General features: G+C 43.0%; 1 protein-coding gene across 2 annotated transcripts in view; it reads left to right on the forward strand.

Moving 5' to 3' along the window:
* Positions 1 to 7,813: 7,813 nt before the first annotated feature.
* emx3 (empty spiracles homeobox 3) overlaps positions 7,814 to 20,696 on the forward strand; it is a 58,986-nt gene continuing 46,103 nt past the window's right edge. For both annotated transcript variants that reach the window (XM_059650528.1, XM_048543535.2), the window contains exons 1-2: positions 7,814 to 8,502; positions 20,507 to 20,691. In XM_059650528.1, coding sequence (XP_059506511.1) covers positions 8,151 to 8,502; positions 20,507 to 20,691 — 537 coding nt within the window. In that variant the 5' untranslated portion in view covers positions 7,814 to 8,150. The remainder of the gene's footprint in view (positions 8,503 to 20,506; positions 20,692 to 20,696) is intronic.

Consider the following 20,696-nt stretch of genomic DNA (forward strand, 5'->3'; position numbering starts at 1 on the left):
GTGACGATGTTGTAGCTGTACCTATCACCTACCACTTCTTCTGCCTGTTCATTCCACACACGAACCAAACTGTGTGTGCAGAAGTTGCCCCTCAGGTCCCTTTTAAATCTTTCTGCTCTCACCTTAAACTTATGCCCTCTAGTTTTGAACTCTCCTATCCTGGGGAAAAGAACTTTGCTATTCACCTTATCTATGCACTTCATGATTTTATAAACCTCTGTAAGGTTTATGCGCTGTATACGCTCCAGTGAAAAAGTCCCAGCCTATCCTTATAACTCAAACCCTCCGGTCCCAGCAACATCTTTGTAAATAATGTATTTTGAAAATGTCACTGCTATAATTTGGAAAACAGAAACCAATTTGCCTAGGACACATCGGAAGCCCGCTGCTAGTAACAGATGGTCTATTGTTGTGATTGTGGGATAAAATACAGGACATTGGTGAAAATTGTCCTGCTTTCCTTTCAAGTATCGGTTCGGCGTCGGCCCGGGGCTGGCAAACAAGGGCCTTGCTTATTGTCCCATTGGACAAGCAGCACCTCTGCTACTGCAGCTCTCTCTCAGTTCTCCATTAGCTGGAGAACCTCCTCTTCAAGCCCTGAGGCGGGCCTTGAAACTGGAACGTGGTCAGGTCATTGAGCGAGTTTGTATCTTTCTCGGTTGAGATCGTTTGGTTTAGCTATTGTGCGAGCGATGGAGCAAGAACCAATGGTACTTGGAAGCTGCTTGGTGAAGAACCATAGTCTGGTCACATTCAGCACGCATTTCAGTCAGAGGCTGCCCATTTGGCTAAAACGCTACTTCTCGCCAGCAGAGAATTCTCGAGTATTTGCATTATATAATTTTTTTTGTGCGTGAGGTGTGTTTGTGGGAATGATGAGTCTGCAAACGCTGAACTGGTATTTTATAAATTACCAGGTGCGTGCAATGAAGCAGACGGTATCGGATTGACGATAGAATGAAGGCCCAGAACGGTGTCAAACTGGAGATATTGAGGAAGCTGTGACCCCAGGTTTCCGGTAGTAAACACTTCGCAGCAACATTAATGTAGTAAGCGCTCAGCCAACACTACGACAAGTTCAAATGGTTTTACCAGTTCAATGGGACCGGGTCCATTGATGCCTGTGGGACTGAAATAGTATCTCGGATAGAGTAGTCGCCAAAGTGCATCTCACACTGTTAAGAGGATTAACAATAGACGATCTGCAACAAGGTTTTTTTTATAAAAATGGGGTCAGCTTGGAGACGACTATTGGATACAGCTACATAAACCCTTCTAACTGTTGAAATCGACTGCATCAACTTTCACTAATGAGGAAATTGATATCGTTCAATTTCCACTCCTATGTCTTATGGTCTTATAATAAGCAATTGTACCTTCGGAGAAGACTCTCAAATCTAGTCATTTTGCCCCTTCTTGTTAATCTTACGCGATAGTTAAAAACGGGGTTTTATCTGTGATTTCCCAATCGTTTCAAAACTCTGCGTCCAAAGTGAGGTCTTTGGAAGAGGCTGAGGATAGGGTCCTGTCGCCAAACGCATTGTATCATCAACAGTCGACTCTCTCGCCATTGGAATTAGAATTAAAACCTTATTAAAGCTAATCAGAATACAATGCAACAACTGCATTTTAGAATTTATTAAGTTTATTGCAACATTTAAAAGGCATCAGGATGGAAATACAGATAGGAAGGGTATGGAGGGATATGGGCCAAATGCTGGCAAATAGGACCAGATTTATTTGGGATATCTATTTGGCATGGACGAGTCGGACCGAAGGGTCTGTTTCCGTGCTGCGTAGCTCCATAACGCTGAGTCTGGTGTGTATTTTCTTAATATAATAAAACGTTTTCGTTTGTGTAATCCCAGGTTCAAAGAAAATTTCTGGTGTTCACGTATGTTAGGCAGGACTATATAACAAATTGGACGGCGAAGAATAGAAATCGGATTTTGGTACCTTTTCTGATGGTGCTGCTGGAGTGGAGTGGGAGGGATGACATGAATCGGGTGTATTTGTGAGGAATTAGATTCTACCAACTCAATACTAACTAAGTGTATGACGAAAGGGTAGCTTTTAATTTGGTTCGAGCAATTATTTTAACCAACGCCTTGCAAATGATGGTATAAATTCGCAAATTGTACCAACGACAATATTTATAACGACGTAATTAAATTGAAAGGATGTTGCTTGAATTCATACTGTAGCTTCTGACCGCTGAACTCTTCAAAGGGTATGATAAACAACCAATTACCCTCAATTACCAACAGATAATTTGCATGTAGCAAGCAAGAAATTCGGTTTTTCCAAATGTCAGTCAATTACTAAATATAAATATTTGTACCTTGAGCGATTTTAGAATTAATTTCATGAAGCGGCATTTTTGTTTATTAATTTACTGACGCAGAATTGCAGAAAGAGCTTCTGAAGAATTAATTCTGCGTCAAGGCAGATTAATTATTAGACTGTAAGCGTGCCTTTGAAGTGAAGCCTAAGCAAAAAGATGAGGACATAACGCAGCTGCTGCTTAGACCTAGCCCTATATAGTGGCTCACACATTTCAAATCGTCGGCAGTCTGAATTAGTTCTTTTTTTTAGCCGGCTGCCAAGAATGGAATGCTGCGACGGCGTGTCAGCAGTAAAAAGTACATCAGAGTACGGTAGATGGTGCTGAAACTGGCAGGCTCTCTCCTGTATAAACACAGCAGGCCAAGCAGCATCTCAGGAGCACAAAAGCTGATGATTCGGCCTAGGCTCTCTCCTGTTATGTCCTCTCCTAATCTGACTGCTCGGTGAATCCTTAATTAGTCACCGTTCGCCCCAGCGTCTGTTCACTCGTTTCTACACTTGAACAGTGGAGATAGGGTATATATTTCTGTTATGTAACCACTGCCCGCTGTTGAGAAAGCACTCGGCACTCACTCTGCTCTGTCCACCCGCGTTAAAGCCTCAGAACTTCCCAGAGAGCCTAAGTTGTAACGTAATGGCCAGATTTCGATTCCATTGACGAACCTGACTTGCCCGTTCCCTTCGACAGGCGCCTCAAATTGTGCAATGCGACTCCACTGCCTCCATCAGTGAACTGTTAATCTGCATTTTCGTAAATCTCTGTATTTTTAGAGGCGGCTGTCTGATCTTGTCCAGTCGTGGGTCCAAAATAGCAGTCATTAACTGACAAGTTAACCGTGCAAAATAAAACAGTAAGGTTGGCTGCCACGGTGTCACAGATATTGCTGTGTCTATCTGCACTCCGTGTCTCAGTGAAATGAGGATTCGTTAAAAGATTTAAAACATCAGCTATCGGACATTTAACATTGCAGGCAAACACACACCGCAATCGATCTGCTCTTTATGCACGAACTTTCAGATGGGACTTGAATTATACAGACTGCGATCTGGCTTACCACACATGCAGACGTGATATTTCCTTACCCGTTCCTTTCTATCTCCGTGCAGTGAGCCTCGCGACTTATTATTACATTCCAATAAATATAACCGAAATCGGCTGATTCCTGTGTTGCTTTGTTGATCAAGCGCAAGGCGGTTCGAACACTAGCTATAGAGACATAGAGATATATCAGGACAACTGGACAAAAGGTGTGTAACCTGAGCGAAAATAGATTCGCTGTTAGACAAAAAAAAAGCAAATCCCTGAGGAAGGGTTTAGCTCAGGAAAATACTTGTAGCAAAGTTTGATTGATTAGGAAGTGTAGTCGGATGTTGTAACGTTGTTTTGGTAAGTATTAATCTGTGGACCGCAAATTACGTTGACCTGTATTACCATTGTACCAGGAGAGAAAATTCCTGTCGTGACATTTACTTGTTGGACAAAGTGCAGACCCACTGGAACAAGCATTCCATTGAGAAAAATAAAACAATTTTAAGAATATTGCCTGGAAATAAATGATCTCCCCGCTCCTATTCACACAACCAGCGATGGTACTTCTACTCGAGACACAGCAATATTTGACTCTTCAGAAGTTCTCCCTTGCCATTTAACATCTATAGTGCTTCCTTTGCTGTACAAATATTAACAAATCTAGCCCCAACTAGGAATATTGCTGTTCGAGCAGCGGAAATTTGTTAGGAATTGCAGGCAGTCGTCAGGAGTCATCATTCCCAGCGAGTGAACGTCTTGTCACGTCTGAGCAACAAAGGATTATGTTTATTATCTCAAGAGCCGATTTAAATCATTAGTGGGCCATTAATAAGTCAGCGAAATTGAAAAGAAAAGCCAAAAAAAAGACATTTCTAAAAAGGAGTGAAAACCGCATGTTGAACGCTGGGGAATACAAATCTTAAGTAGAGCAGAATTTCTTGAATTTCATTTGGATCCTGATCCAAGAAATGTGCAGCACACCTGTCTTTTCTCCGGCAGGAGGAGGTAAAGGGTTAATTTTCCAAATCGAGTGTAAATACAATGGCCAAGGGAGTTATTGGGATCAGCGCCGTTGCTTCGCCTTTACTTCGCACTTCCTCGAGACTTTGCTGTTCTTGCTCTTGGAGCTGTCTGTTTCTTACATCCGCCACTGCTTTTAGCGTTCTATTTTGGACCTTTCCCACATCTGTACCGTAATCAACTTTTGTCAGAGTGAGACTCTGCACCACCCGCACCATAGTCTAGCTCTAGCTTCACAGCGCCCGGGAAAGTAGCGAATGCAGGCGGGATAGGGAGCGCGGGGAATCGGGCACTAGAGTGCGACCCAGTTCATCCACCACATGGACAGACGGCCAGAGAGTGATAGAGCTAGATTAGCAGATCCACATAGATAGGAACACATCGGTACAGACTGCGGCTGATATAGATAGTTAGCTAAAAGGCGATGAATAAACATTGTTTATTGCATAAATAGGAATGGGCAGAGTTTAATCGACAAAGAGTAGACGGATCAATAATTATAAAAACGTGGCAAATCTCTCCCAGGTTACTGTAGAGATGTTGTCCTTTGCATACAGTTTCTGACGTGGAGAAGAACGTTGAACTTATTTCAAAAGATGGAAGTTTGATCCTTTGGGTGCTGCAGCCTGGGATGAGCTGCTCAATATGATTGTAGCTGGAGGATGTGCTGGTCCCGCCAATGCTTTTCTCCTCAATGGTCGCATTTTGCTTTGTCGCTGGCTTTGTGAGGCCGTATAAGTGTGTGTGCCTGAGTGTGAGTGTGCGCGCGCGCGCGTGTGTGTGTGAGAATGGGTTGTGTGTGTGTGTGTGTGTGTGTGTGTGTGTGGAGTATGTGTGAGTGTATGCGTCAGAGTGTAAGGTGTGTGTGTCTATGGGGTGTATGTGAATGGGCTCTGTGAGTGTATGTATGGGGTGTGTGTATGGTCTGTGTGTGTGTGAATGGGCTGTGTGCATGTGTGAATGGGCTGTGCGTGAGTATGGGCTGTGTGTGTGTGAATGGGCTGTGTGTGTGTGTATGGGCTGTGTGTGTGTGGATGGGCTGTGTGTATGTATGTATATGGGCTATGAGTGTGTGTATGGGGTGTGTGTGAATGGAGTGTGTGTGTGTGAATGGGCTTTGTGTATGTGTGAATGGGGTGTGTGTGTGAATAGGTTGTGTGTGTGTGTGAATGGGCTGTGTGTGTGTGAATGGGCTGTGTGTGTGTGTGAATGGGCTGTGTGTGTGTGAATGGGCTGTGTGTGTGAATGGGCTGTGTGTGTGTGAATGGGCTGTGTGTGCGTGTATGGTCTGTGTGTGTGAGTACAGGCTGTGTGTGCATGTATGGGCTGTGTGAGTGTGATTGGGCTGTGTGTGTGAATCGGCTGTATGTGTATGGACTGTGTGTGTGAAGGGGCTGTGTGTGTGTGAATGGGCTGTGTGTGTGTATGGACTGTGTGTGAATGGGCTGTGTGTGTGTGAATGGGCTGTGTGTGTGTGAATGGGCTGTGTGTGTGTGTGAATGGGCTGTGTGTGTGTGAATGGGCTGTGTGTGTGAATGGGCTGTGTGTGTGTGAATGGGCTGTGTGTGCGTGTATGGTCTGTGTGTGTGAGTACAGGCTGTGTGTGCATGTATGGGCTGTGTGAGTGTGATTGGGCTGTGTGTGTGAATCGGCTGTATGTGTATGGACTGTGTGTGTGAAGGGGCTGTGTGTGTGTGAATGGGCTGTGTGTGTGTATGGACTGTGTGTGAATGGGCTGTGTGTGTGTGAATGGGCTGTGTGTGTGTGGGCTGTGTGCCTGTGTATGGGCTGTGTGTCTGTGAATGGGCTGTGTGTGTGTGGATGGTGTGTGTGAATGGGCTGTGTGTGTGTGAATGGGCTGTGTGTGTGTATGGGCTGTGTGTGTGTGAATGGGCTGTGTGTGTGTGTGAATGGGCTGTGTGTGTGTATGGGCTGTGTGTGTGAATGGGCTGTGTGTGTGTGAACGGGCTGTGTGTGTGAATAGGCTGCGTGTGTGTATGGCTTGTGTGTGTGGGTGTGAATGGCTACATGTGTGTGAATAGGCTGTGTACGTGTGTGAATGGGCTGTGTGTGTCTGTGAATGGGCTGTGTGTGTGTATGGGCTGTGTGTGTGTGAATGGGCTGTGTGTGTGTGTGAATGGGCTGTGTGTGTGTATGGGCTGTGTGTGTGAATGGGCTGTGTGTGTGTGAACGGGCTGTGTGTGTGCGTGTGAATAGGCTGCGTGTGTGTATGGCTTGTGTGTGTGGGTGTGAATGGCTACATGTGTGTGAATAGGCTGTGTACGTGTGTGAATGGGCTGTGTGTGTCTGTGTGTGAATGTACCATGTGCGTACAGGTGGGTGGGTGTGAGGGTGTGTGCGTACGGTTGGGTGGGTGGGTGTGAGTGCGTGTGTGACTGTGTGGGTGTGAGTGTGTGTGTGTGACTGTGTGTGTGCGTGAATGGGCTGTATGTGTGTGAATGGGCTGTGTGTGTACGGTGTGTGGGTGTGTCTGTGTACGACTGTGTAGGTGTGAGTGTGTGTGACTGTGTGTGTGAATGGGTGGAGTGTATGCGGTTGTGTGTGTGTGAGTGTGTGTGTGACTGTGTGGGGGGGGTGTGACAGTGTGTGTGTGTGTGTGTGAATGGGTGGTGTGTGTTCGGGTGTGTGGGTGTGAGTATGTGTGTGACTCTGTGTGTGTGTGACTGTGCGTGTGTGAATGGGTGGCGTGTGTACGACGGGTGTGTGGGTGTGTCTGTGTAGGTGTGTGTGTGTGTATGGGCTGTGTGTGTGTATGGGCTGTGTGTGTGGGTGTGAATGGCTACATGTGTGTGAATAGGCTGTGTACGTGTGTGAATGGGCTGTGTGTGTCTGTGTGTGAATGTACTATGTGCGTACAGGTGGGTGGGTGTGAGGGTGTGAGGGTGTGTGCGTACGGGTGGGTGGGTGTGAGTGTGTGTGTGACTGTGTGTGCGTGAACGGGCTGTATGTGTGTGAATGGGCTGTGTGTGTACGGTGTGTGGGTGTGTCTGTGTACGACTGTGTAGGTGTGAGTGTGTGTGACTGTGTGTGTGAATGGGTGGAGTGTATGCGGTTGTGTGTGTGTGAGTGTGTGTGTGACTGTGTGGGGGGGGGTGTGACAGTGTGGGTGTGTGTGTGTGTGTGTGAATGGGTGGTGTGTGTTCGGGTGTGTGGGTGTAAGTATGTGTGTGACTGTGCGTGTGTGAATGGGTGGCGTGTGTACGGGTGTGTGGGTGTGTCTGTGTAGGTGTGTGTGTGTGTGTGTGTGTGTGTGAATGGGCTGTGTGCGTATGGGTGTGTGGGTGTGTGTGTCTGTGTGGCTGTGTGTGTGAGAGTGTGAGTGTTTGGGGGGGTGGGGGGGGTGACCTAGTTGGGGAGGTGTAGTGGGTTGAACAGCTTCTCGGTCACTTCAATGGGAAGAGGTTGGACGGTTTGTGCGCATGTCCAGCCCGCCTGTAACTGAGCCCAGTTACAGGACAGGTAATGGAGCCAATCGGTGAGAAACTGCTGGCCATCACGGAGCTGTTTTTAGTGTCAACCCCCTTTTAATTAGATCATCCCGCTCGAAATCGTTAGCATTGGGGTTTTTTTTTAAACAGAGTCAGATATTGCCCGGAACGCATATGGATTGTACTGTGTCCTGGAGTCCAACATTGGATCTAAGGGATTGAGTTTCCTGGAGAAACAGCGAAATCTGCTCCTGGACTTTCTCACGCTCTCCTTGATCTTTCGCACCACTGTCTTGGTGGGAGCCATGTTCCAGCCCACGGCCAAGAGATGCTTCACCATCGAGGCTCTGGTGGGCAAAGACACCACGTCGGCCCTAGGGGATGAGCCCCTGCGCCCTACCGCTCTCAGATACGCCGACTCGGTGCACGCAGCCCCGTTCGGAGGTGGCTTCCAGAACGCCGGCAGGACTCTCTACAGCAGCCCCGAGCTCCTGTTCCCTGAGCCGGTAACACATGCGACCAGCCCCGCTCTGTCTATGCACCCGGGCAATCCGCACCATCTCCCCGCGCAGTCATTCTTTGCACCGCCGCAGAGAGAGGCGCTGAGCTTTTACCCGTGGGTGTTAAGGAACCGATACCTAGGTCACAGATTTCAAGGTAAATTTCAACGTATTGCGGGTAAAACCGACAAAAAAGTTTCGGGCCAGCGCCGTTGAAAAGAGGCGTAAAAACGTTACACAGTGTCTGAACAGAACGCACTCTGTGTTTCACTGAATGTTCGTCAAATCTCCGTTTCTCACAGCCTGTGTCTAGGAGTTTCGATTTTAAATATCCGGCGCCTGCTCTCGATAGGCAAAGTTTGAAAAGTCCAGCTTCTTTACAAGGTGTAACCATCAGCAATACATGTGCGTGCTTTTATTGTGGGTGGTGGGGTCGTTGGGGGTGAAGGGAGATTTGCTGATTCCCACTATATATCTATTTAAAATGACAGATTATTAAAATATGAGTCACGTTGAAGTGATGTTTAATATCTGCTGAAGCAGTGTTTAATTCCTGTTTACTACAAGCTGAAGTGATGTTTAATAGCCGCCTGATACAAGCTAAAATGGTGTTTAATATCTGTTTGTTTTACAAGCTGAAGTAGTATTTAATTCCTGTTTAATACAGGCTGAAGACCTGCTTGATACAAGCTGAAGTGTGTTAATTCCTGTTAATAGTGCTGTGCTAGAGAAAGTGGGTAAAGTCACTCGTCCAGTTTTGAGTGAAATTGGGTATGCTGCAACAAAGGCTACAGGTTCAATCTCAGAGGAGCTCGGGGGCTGGTTTTAGACGGGTGGAGACGGTTTTACAAGGTTCGGAGAGCACGGCCCGTAAACAGAGCAAACTGCGGCACCTTCCGATTGTTGGGGAGCGGTCTCACTGCCGGCTGCCCCTATCGAGAGCTGATCAGTTAGGGAAAGGCACCCCCGATACATCCTCCCCTCATCATCTGATGAGAACGTTGCCGGTCGGCTGTAAAACTCCACAGGGCGACCAAGCTGCAGTGAAAATGCAGAGAATAAAACGTTTCAAATGCGGTTCTGTGGATAATGTCAGAAGCCACACGACACCGGGTTATAGTCCAGCAGATTTATTCGAAACCACAAGCTTTCGGAGCCCGTGTCCGACAACAGCAGCTACACATCAGGTTCTGTGAAGGGATTCATCCTCATTATGCATTCTGTCCACATTGCAGCTTTGAATTATGAAGAGGCCCGTATTAATTACTAAAAGTGACCTGGGCAGGAACGTGTACATTGAAAATTCTTATTCGGGGGAAGGAACTTGCTAGTGGCTCGGAATCTCTGGGTTCCGTAAGTGTTCCTTATAGCCGACGCACATCAGTCTGGAGAGAGGAACTCAGGTTAAATTCAAACCCGTTAGATTCTGTCATCTGCTTGAACAGGGCAGAAAGTCAGTTACACTCCCATCCGACCTGAATTTATTTAGCGAATAGTCATGGTCTCAATATCTTTGCAATCATTACCACATTAAAAAAAATCTCACCGCGATTACTTTGTAAGTGATCGCAACATAATGCTTTTCAATTACAGTCTTTTTAAACTGCTTTCGTCTAGATTTTATACAAAAAACACAAAATCAACTTCGCCGGAAAAAAAAGTTTACCCAGATGTACCCCTCTTGACAAAATAAGCTGCTAAGGCTTTGGTAAAGAAGCAGAAATATCTACCGGGCTTATCTAACAAACTCTCCTTTAATTCGATCAGTTTAAAACGACGATTTACTGAATTCCCCAAATAATGCGCACAACCTTTCAGAGAGTTGTACAAATCCACTGCTGATGTGTCACACTGAAAGATCGAATTCCTAGCTAACAGTTGGAATGCGCGGATATGTAAAATTGTCTTCTGTTCATATACCACAGCATTTGATTTGTATTAGAAGTGATACAGCTAGGTTTATATAATACGATGGAGCTGCCAATGAACACTCTGATAGAGACATGAATAGGAAAGTTTTTGAAGGATGTAGGCCAAATGCCGATAAACAGGGCACGTATAGTTTGGGAAACCAGGTCGCCAAGGACGAGTCGGATCAAAGGGTCTGTTTCCGTCCTGTATGACTCTGTCGTATTAACACTTATGACCTTTATACTTCCAAGTTTTTCCTTAATGGAATTCTGCATTTAATTTTTTTGTGAATGTGAACAGACACCAGATGGAAAGCAACATTTTAAGCCTCGTTCACTATTATTACAGCAAACATTCCTTAAGAGGTGCGGATGCAAATTGATGAAGCCGTATATTTGCAGGAGCGAGGGTTGAAATGTCTAAACTTAGTCCTAAATTCCAGCCATTCCTTGGGCCATTAGGGTGGGTGTCAGGGCAAGATGGAGGGGTGGGGCGGGGGGCAGCAGAATAAGATCAGATAGGGTGACCAAATTGGAGCTGGGGCTGAGCGGTGTTCTGCGTGTATCCGATGGAGAACGCAGCCGGTTTAATAAAACAGAGTAGAAACCGAAAGGAAAAGCAAAAGCGCGGATGTTGTAGATCAGGAACAAAAACAAAAAAGTTCTGGAAAAGCTCGGCAGACCTGCCAGCATCTGCGGAGAGAAATCAGAGTTAATGTTTCGGGTTGAGTGACCCTTCCTTCGGACTCGAAACATTAACTGTAATTTCTCTCCACATTTACTGCCAGACCGGGCTAAGCTTTTCCAGCATTTTCTGATTTTGTTAAAAAAAGACAAGAGATTCGTTGATCCCGCGTGGCCTGTGTTTAAAGAACTCTGTTTTGAGATAACTTGCAGTCTGAAACAAAAGAAATCTTGCGTCACTCTCTGGAATACTTTAATTGAACTTTTTAAATGTGAACATTGGCTCCGGTTAAAATCTCATCTGAAGCGCCAAGGCTAAAATAATAATATGATTCATTGCAGGGCCCTTGTCCACAGTAGACTGGGAAGTATAGGGTTCGCGGTCAGCGTATGTTTATTACAGGCCGTGCACGTGTGTCAGGTTCTGTGAAGGGATTCATCCTCATTATGCATTCTGTCCACATTGCAGCTTCGAATTATGAAGAGGCCCGTATTAATTACTAAAAGTGACCTGGGCAGGAACGTGTACATTGACAGTATTGCTGTCCATTGCAGATCTGTACAATGCACAACACACAGATCTTAAACCACGCATGACAGACTGTCCATGCAGAGTGCAATACACGTTGTGCAGAGCATTTTACCGAGAATGCGATTGTGCAGAGCAAATTAGAAAGCGTGTCACAAGCATATCAGCATCACTGATAGAAAGCTAGATTCATGGGGAGCTGCTCCCAGCCCTCAGCAATACAAACTACACCCCACGTGTATAGAGAATGTTACAGCGCATGTAAACACTTCACCGATCTTATGCTGAAGACGGTACAGAGCATTCTACAGACCTGTAAATGTTTGTAAAATGGATCGTGAATGGTTAGCGTTGCGGTGCGTGTACCTCGCTGACTATATTGTCTTTCAAAACTAAGCACAATGACTATATACAAATCTGTTTGAAGTATGACATTAGCCTTATAGCTTCCGATATAAGACAAGAAGACATAGCAACAGGAAGAGAGCATTCAGTGTTAAGAGATAATGGGAACTGCAGATGCTGGAGAATCTCGAGATTACAAAGTGTGAGGCTGGATGAACACAGCAGGCCCAGCAGCATCTCAGGAACACAAAAGCTGACGTTTCGGGGCCTAGAACCTTCAACAGAAAAGGGTCTAGGCCCGAAACGTCAGCTTTTGTGCTCCTAAGATGCTGCTTGGCCTGCTGCGTTCATCCAGCTTCACACTTTGTTAAAATAGAGCATTCAGTGTGTCCAGTTTACTCTATCATCCAATAAGGTTATAGTTAATTTGATAATCCTCAGCTGCCCTTTTTTCCTGCCCTTTTCACTGTAATTTTGCATCTTTTGCTGTTAAAAAAACCCTCCCTCTCAGCCTTGAATATGTTTAATGTTCTTGAGTATACTCTTATGTTCTCTGTTCTGTGTTAAAAATGCAGCTTCCATTGGCCTTTGGCGTATAGAATTACACAGATTCATGCCCCTCTGCGGGAAGAAACTCCTTCTCATCTGTTTTAAATGTGAGACCCTCCGGCCTGACACAATTTGAATTTATATTTATATTTATTAAGCAATCCTATTGTTTTATAGATTTGTTATTGCCGAGTAATGCTTATGTGGCGAAATAATTCTCCAAAGTTAATCTTTATTTCCTGAAATTACTGAGCGCTGAACGCAGTCTTGTGACTTAACAGTTGCGTGCCCTTGTCATGGGGGAAAATTAATCGGAAGTTTCAGCGTAGAGATCATTTTCAGTTAATATTTAATAAAAGCGCTGCTTTACATCATTAACCCCAGCATTTACACAAATATTTTACATTTGCAAAATATGTAAATTGCTGACGTTTTATCGAAGGAGAAGCATTTTTAAATTATCGATTGCCTCATTGATTTTCGTAGACTAGCTGATTAAACCGGACTGTTAGTAAGTCCTCGCAGCACTAGGAGCATGTAGGATAGTGAATGTGACTTGTTTAGGTTTTGTGTCTTGAAATGCATACATGGCTGTACGGTAACTGTAGCAAATCTTTGGTCATTAGTAGGCCATGTTGTAATATAGATTAACCTTCTGTTACCGGCAGACAGCGTGTGAGCACGTACAGTAACGTCTACGAGCTTACTGTTGTGAATAGGCTGCAAATGGCAGTACGTGGTAGCTTTTGAAAGAACTTTTGCAATGTAAATATCATACAAAGAATGGCATTGAGTCACTTAAATCGCAACTGTAAAGTCATTTCTAGGAAATTACTTTTCCTACAACTTCATTCGATGTTTATTTTTAACCCTTGTTAATTTGTTTTCTCTGTTAAAAGATCTGAATGTCTCTTAAAGGTTTTGCAGATGACGATGACATTCAGGGAACATTTTTAATAGAGTATCATCAACGGTTATTGAAAGTTACGTCCACGGTTGCTCCAGTCTGGATCTTACATATTAACATAGAGAGACTCAATGGTTTCAAAATGTCTACATGCTAACAGTGAATCTATAAAATGCTGATCAGTTGAGATGCAACAGGATGATTCACATTATATAACCCCCAGTAGGGCTTTTGTGGTGCTGTGGAAGTTTCTGTAGCTCTGAGCCAGGAGGTCTGGATTCGCGTCCCACTGTTAAGCAGGTGTGTCATAACATGCCCGAACTGGTTAATTGGAATTGTTTTTTTACAATGTTACTGTGGAAAATATTTCTAACGAAAACAGTAAATGGAGCGTTATTCATAACAATTTAAATGATTAACCACAATTTTGTTACATTTTGTAAGGATAGAGTACACAAAATGCTATTAATTTATAGAAGGCAATAGCGCTGATTTACAGGACCGTGTACAATGATATATCTAGGAACTAAAAGCTATGACCAGTGATTCAGCATGCGCTACCGGAACTCGATCCTTTGGGAGAAGGAATTTTTGAGTGGAATTAATTGGGCCTTTGAAAAATTATGGAAAGCTTCGATAGAGTGAATTATCATTTTCCCAGGTTAGGAATGAAGGGAATGAGGGTATGCTTTTAATATGGCCAATCAGAGAATGAGGTAAGGAATTAATGGAATTATATTCACGTAGACGATTATTAGAACATTGCTATACATTACTATTGTTCATAGGAAACTTTAAGAAAAAAACAAGAGAGATTAGAACTGTGTGTTAGTTTTAGTCAAGTGCCAGTGTTGACAGGGATTGCTCAATAAGTTTCTTCTGAAGTGTATCCTTTTATGTTTCTGAAAGCGCTGAGATGCTTTATAGTCAAATATGGTTTTGTTGACTGTTTTGAGTTTCTTCGTTGATAGTTTTCCTGAAGCTGCAGCTCTTTAATAGAATGCATGCCAAGGCACTCACCAGACAGAGAATCTGGAATCTGTTTTAGGAATAACCACTTTTAAATAAAAATGGTGGCCCAATTGAGGAATAGCTACTCCTTTTTTTGAATTGGTAGCCCGATTGAGCAAAATGTTCTGCTCCTGGGATTAATGTTTCAATGAAGGAATAATTCATCTTTATGGAATTTTGTGTTCATTTAAGAAGTAACTACTTAGCCACAATTCTAGGGATTGTGGGAACATTTAAGGAACAGTACCATCCTAAACTACAAGTTTAAAATTAAAATTTCCACCATGGGGAATTTTAAAACAGGGAATTTGAATGGATTGTAATGAGGGCTGTTTAGTTAACTGTGGCACAGGTATTCGTTCTGTTTGTAAACAGGAATCAAGGTGTCAGTTATGGCAGAACAAATTCACCTGTCTCCCTTCACCGAATAGTCATCCCTTATACACAACCACTTGCTCTGTAATCCAGAAAACCTAAGTACAGCAATAGTCACCTCATATAAAATTCACATCAGTACAAATCATAATAGTTAATGAGCCCAGCATTTGGATTCAAATGTCCAAAAACTTTTGTCACAAAATATCTGATTCAAAATCAACAAAATCTCAACTGTGCACACAAATTCAAAATACCCTCAAGGGAGAAACGAAAAGTTTATGCCTTCTTTTCAGCCAAGTATTTTGAAGAAAACTGTTATGGGCCATCTATACAATTAACCAACATTTAGCTTGAATCAGACTTAAAACACACCACCATTCCCTTTCTTTTAACTGATGCAAAACCAAGTTTCACAAAATAAGAGTCAGATTTTTTTTCCAAAGTACTGCTAACGTGGAAACTTGATTTTAATGCCCGCACATTCTTTTTAATTCTTCTCTTCAACATATTACATACCATCCATGTCTTCTACGTCAAATCAGAAAGATCACAAGTTTGGCCTGCTCATTGTCTGACCTAAATCAGGTGCTTGGAGATGAATAGATTAACTTCTTAGATTAAGAACTGGGAGCTATTCAAGTTCACCTTCCTAAAGTTTGTGTGACTGGATATTAGGTAGTACTGGGCTTCACTGTTATGGTCTTCTGTAGTTGAAAAGCCTTAAGATTCTCTTCAAAGATCACACAGGAATAATGACTGCATAGGTGAGATGCTGGAGAGCATGACATCTAACAAAATGTTAACATTGTCAGGAGAGGACAGAAAGGAGAGTGGAAAATTAATGAGGAAAGGAATGATTTGGAAACATGGCAAGATAATTGTCGGTTTATAGCTGGTGCTTCATTCTCTATTTGATTAAGTTGTAATGTTCAGTTTTATGGTTTACAACAAAAGTAGACTTTATTTCTAGCTTTAAAAAAATGATGATAGTCTATTATTGTCTTTTGATGACTAGAACACTAAAAGCAATATACTGCACTGTTTATTAATCACAGCAAAATAAGTAAAACAAGATATAAAGTAGGGAAATATGCCGCAGTTATTCTTCTCTTCAGTATTGCTCCTACAATTGTATTTTCCCTGATCTGTGTTAAACAACAGTAGAAAAGAATTGAAACCAAAATGATGACTTTTGCGTGTCAGCATTCTATTTGTTAAATGAATGCATGCAGAACTCCGAAGTCTCTATACTTTAATTGAGAGGTGAGTGTTTTACTGCAGCTTAGATCTGTGGTTACTGGTCTTAATTAAGGAAAATAGTCAAACAGCAGAATAGAAGTGGAAGGTAAACAGTGCGTTGTTTTATTTGACAGAAAAGCTGCATTTGCCAGAAGCAAAAGATACTGCAGTGGTACAAAATATAGAAGAAGAGTACATTCAATAAAGGAGCCATAGAATTAGCAAATTCAGAGAAAACTAGCCCAGGAAATGAGTTTACAGCAAATAGCTCTGGAGCAGGGCAACTCTGTATTGAAGTGTAGACTAATCTGAGGAAGGGTCAGCTGTCTGGAATTTTTGGCCAACACCAGTGGAGTTCTGCATTCCATCCAAAAAGTCCTTCAGCAGCCAACACTTTTCTTTTAAGGCATCAAATGTGTTCTTTATAACACAGTTAAATAATACATAACACTTAGCAATGTTTTTTCATGTATACATAATTATAGTTTATTTGTGCCTATCTTTTATGTTCTCTGACATTCCCATGCTAGTTGTATTGGTGTCCTAATTTTAAATAGTTGATGGGAAGGCTTACTATGTGGGGCACAGCTACTGTTGAGAGTTAAAAGATACAGAAAATGTTCCATTTGTTTGTACACCAGCCCTGAAACATCTGCATCAGAAATGGTGTTTTCCTTTGTTAAAGTCAATATGATTTCAGTATCTTTAGAAAATGTAGCTATTGTTATTTATGCAGGACTATAAGGTTGTTATGTTTTATTTTATTAATATACTTTATTAATAAAAGCTATACATATACATAATCACAAATGTAGTTCACTTCTGTGCAGCAGCAAATCAAGGAAATAAGCAAACACTGGAGTTTGACCATCCAAACATATCAAAGCCATCTCTTGCTTGAAGCAAACCATATATTGTTTTTGTTGTCAATACCAACAGAACAGGTCACTTGAAGTTATTCATCAGAAGCATTGATATTCCTCTTCAATTTTTGACTGAGACCATTCTTCAAATAAGTCATGATTGTATTTTAGGCAGTTTACAGTGCAGGGAATTATTATTCCTTATCATATTCACGGCAAGAGATGTGTCTGCATATTGCGTCCTCCCACACTATCCAGACAATTTTCAATGCAATATGGAAGGAGGTACATGACTTTTCCAGGTGGTAGATGCCACATTAGTCTTGTGTTGGAAGGATTCTCACTTTCATCTGTTTTCCCATTCAACATGAGGCCAGACGATAATTCTTCAGCCACAGCACTGCTATCCTTCCCTTACAGATCATTAGTAGATTGTCCCAATCTTCCTTCTCAATCATCAGCTATTAGTGATACACAAATAGTTAGTTGGTGCCTACATTGTTCCAGAGTGGCTGGAGAATACCTGGAAAACAGTACACGGTACATTGTGAGTAAATAATTGTCTACATTCTGTTAAAACTAATTCTACAATATTGTGTCATCAGTCAGTGCATAATCCCTCCGTTCAATGGTAGTTCTGTTCTACAAGGCGCAGAACGGTATGGTTGCTAATATAACTCCCGAGCTCCAGACCAAAAATAGTTACTTGCTGCTAAGGAATGATCTGTTTTGCATTTCAGTATCCACCTTTTGTTCCAACTTCTGTTAAAATGCAGCTTTATGGCCACAAGAAACTGTCAGAATCTTTCGGCCTATGGAAGTTTACTTCTGCAGTGTAGCATCTCCCTCTCTCATCATTACACATATACTGTAATTTTCAAACTCTTGAATCCTTGTTAACACTTAATTTGTGTCAATGTAGTGCTTTCCATAGGTTTCAATAACATATCTTTATTTATGTCTACTGGTGTCCAGTCCTGTTATTTTGTAGTACCACGTATGACCGTGTGCTCTTTCTTCAACTGTATAACTTCACTTTAGCCTTCAGCAGCTAATCAGTGTATTAACAGCACTCCCCTCTGTCACCCAGGCATTCCCGCCCACCGACCCCCTACCCTTTTCAAAATCAGGAATCAGTACTCCAACTACACAACACCAACTCGCATTTCCCCATTGACTAAAACTCCAGAATCTGCCTGCTGAAATGAGGACTGTTCGCATTTTTCTTCGAAACGTGCACTGTGCAGCTGTATCACTGAAGGGCAATCCCGGGAAAGAGCTGCAAACTTTCAAAGGCGTATGGTTGAAATCTGACGGCCGCCATCGACTGCAATCATCTTGCTATCGAGCAAAATGAACTCTCGGAAACAGTGAGCAGCACACCTTTCCAGTATTTCGTTAGCATGCTTTAATTATTCAGAAATTGCCATTCCTCCATCCGATATCTAGAATAAAATATATAATTGAAAGGTGTATGCGTCCATGATGTGATTCCATTGGTTGATTTATAGTTCTCCTGGAAGTAGCAGCACTTTCTCCTGTTTGACTGAGGAAGGAGTAAATGACTGGCCAGGAATCCTTTTTTTTAAAAAGCATAACACCCTGGCGAGATCAAAGTTTGCGCTACACTTCTGATTTTATTTGCACCGTATCGGTGTCTATGATAGGCCAGTTTAGAGAAGGTACTCTATCAAGCAAGTGTCGGTTGCGGATTTAATGTGGCTCTATATAATAATTTACAAATTAGTGTATAGATTAAAAATGTATAGATGATAACTCTACTGGGAAGCCAACACAATTGTTACACTTACAGCAGAGGCTATGCTGTGTATAATAATCAACCTTAGTCCTACAAGCAACCCCAACTCTAGGCCTAACCCCGCCACTAGAACCATCCTCAATCTCAGACTCGGGAACCAATCCCAACCACGGATTTTGGAACCCACCCCAACTACAGACGCTGGAAGCAATCTTCAGCCTCAGACACTAGAACCAACCCTAACTTGTGACACTAGAATCACCCCCAACAACAGACTCGAGCACCATTCCCCAACCACAGACTAGCACCATTCCCCAACTCCAGAGTCTAGGACCATTCCCCAAACACAGACCCTAGCACCATTCCCAACCACAGACCCTAGCAACATTTCCCAACCACAGACTAGCACCATTTCCCAGCCACAGACTAGCACCATTTCCCAACCACAGACTAGCACCATTTCCCAGCCACAGAATAGCACCATTTCCCAACCACAGACTAGCACCATTCCCCAACCACAGACTAGCACCATTCCCAACCACAGACCCTAGCACCATTTCCCAACCACAGACTAGCACCATTTCCCAACCACAGACTAGCACCATTCCCAACCACAGACTAGCACCATTTCCCAAACACAGACAAGCACCATTCCCCAACCACAGACTAGCACCATTTCCCAACCACAGAGTCTAGCACCATTTCCCAACCACAGAGTCTAGCACCACCCTCAAACACAAACACTAGGGCTCATCCCGAACCCTGTCCTTTTCTAAAATACTCTATAAGCCCAAACTTTAAACGAATCTTTAACACCAACCCTGAAATCAAATTTAACCTTTAAACACAACCTATTTCCTTCTGATGGCGCCAATCAACTCCGCAGTTTCCGCTCACTGTAAATCAAATCTAACAGACTCCAAATAAGGATATTGTTTGTCCCTGTACCGTCATCACGATCAAAATGCAACCGTCCACTTCCTAATGACTTTAACGGAGATAACTTGGAACTCAAAACTGTCACGTAACTCCGAAGCCATGCCTTATCCATTACCCCTAAACAAGAGAGAGTGGCTTTTTTTTATTAAGTTTAAACCCACAAGAAGATAACAGTTTCTGCTCCTCCTCACTCTGGTGGTGATGTTGTTGATTAAATGGGAACTGTGCCAATACCAGTGTTCTTTTTCTTTTCCTTTTAAGTGTGAATTTTGTTGGCACATTGCAGTGTAATCGTGTTTAATTACACTGCGCATATCTAATATATAACACTTTTATACCCGCACAGCAACGGCTCAGATATTAATAACTATACAATTAGTCCTGTCTTAAATCCATTCCTATTTAATGTTAATTGTTTTGCCGCAGAAATAAATTGGTTGGACCTTGTTTATTTTTGTCGCTTCGACGTGGGAACTTTAATATATTGCCTCTTTAATAAAGCTTTTTTTAAAAGAAAAGTTTATTACATTTTGATGTCAGGTAAAACGTGGGCGATTTACGTCAGTGCTGCAGTATTGAGTGGAGAGCAGTAGTTAACTCATGGAAATTTGGGATCATATTCACCTGACCGCGCGAAATAGACCCAGTCTTGTGATTATCCATAGCACTGGTAAAAGTGGGTTCGTATTCGAAAGGGACATTTTTATGTTTCTATGTAGAACACCGGGGTGATGTATTAACGTGAACAGCTCTGACATTAATGACGGTTGTGGAACAATTTGAGGTGATGAATTTAAACAAGCACGCAGATTGGCACAGCAATAAAACATATTGGCTAACGTACGATTTTTGCTCCTGTACTGTTCCCAGTATGCTAACGCGTAGCGAGAGCAGTCTGTGTGCAAATGCAACCACTCATGGGGATAGATCACAATATTCTTTAGAAGCAAGGTTAAAATAAAAACGCTGGAGTCATGGAGTAGCGATTGGAAACGAATTCCTCTTGACGCATTTTTATCTCGGTTGCTTTTTGTTTGTTTGTTTCCAGGTAGTGAAGGGGGACCTGAGGGCTTACTCCTGCACGGCCCGTTCACCAGAAAACCAAAACGGATTCGAACGGCCTTCTCCCCTTCCCAGCTCCTGAGGTTAGAGAGAGCCTTCGAGAAAAACCATTATGTGGTGGGAGCCGAGCGAAAGCAATTAGCCAACAGCCTGTGCCTCACAGAAACCCAGGTAAG

The sequence above is a fragment of the Stegostoma tigrinum genome, chromosome 13, assembly GCF_030684315.1.
Source record: "Stegostoma tigrinum isolate sSteTig4 chromosome 13, sSteTig4.hap1, whole genome shotgun sequence".
NCBI classification, from domain to species: Eukaryota; Metazoa; Chordata; class Chondrichthyes; order Orectolobiformes; family Stegostomatidae; genus Stegostoma; species Stegostoma tigrinum.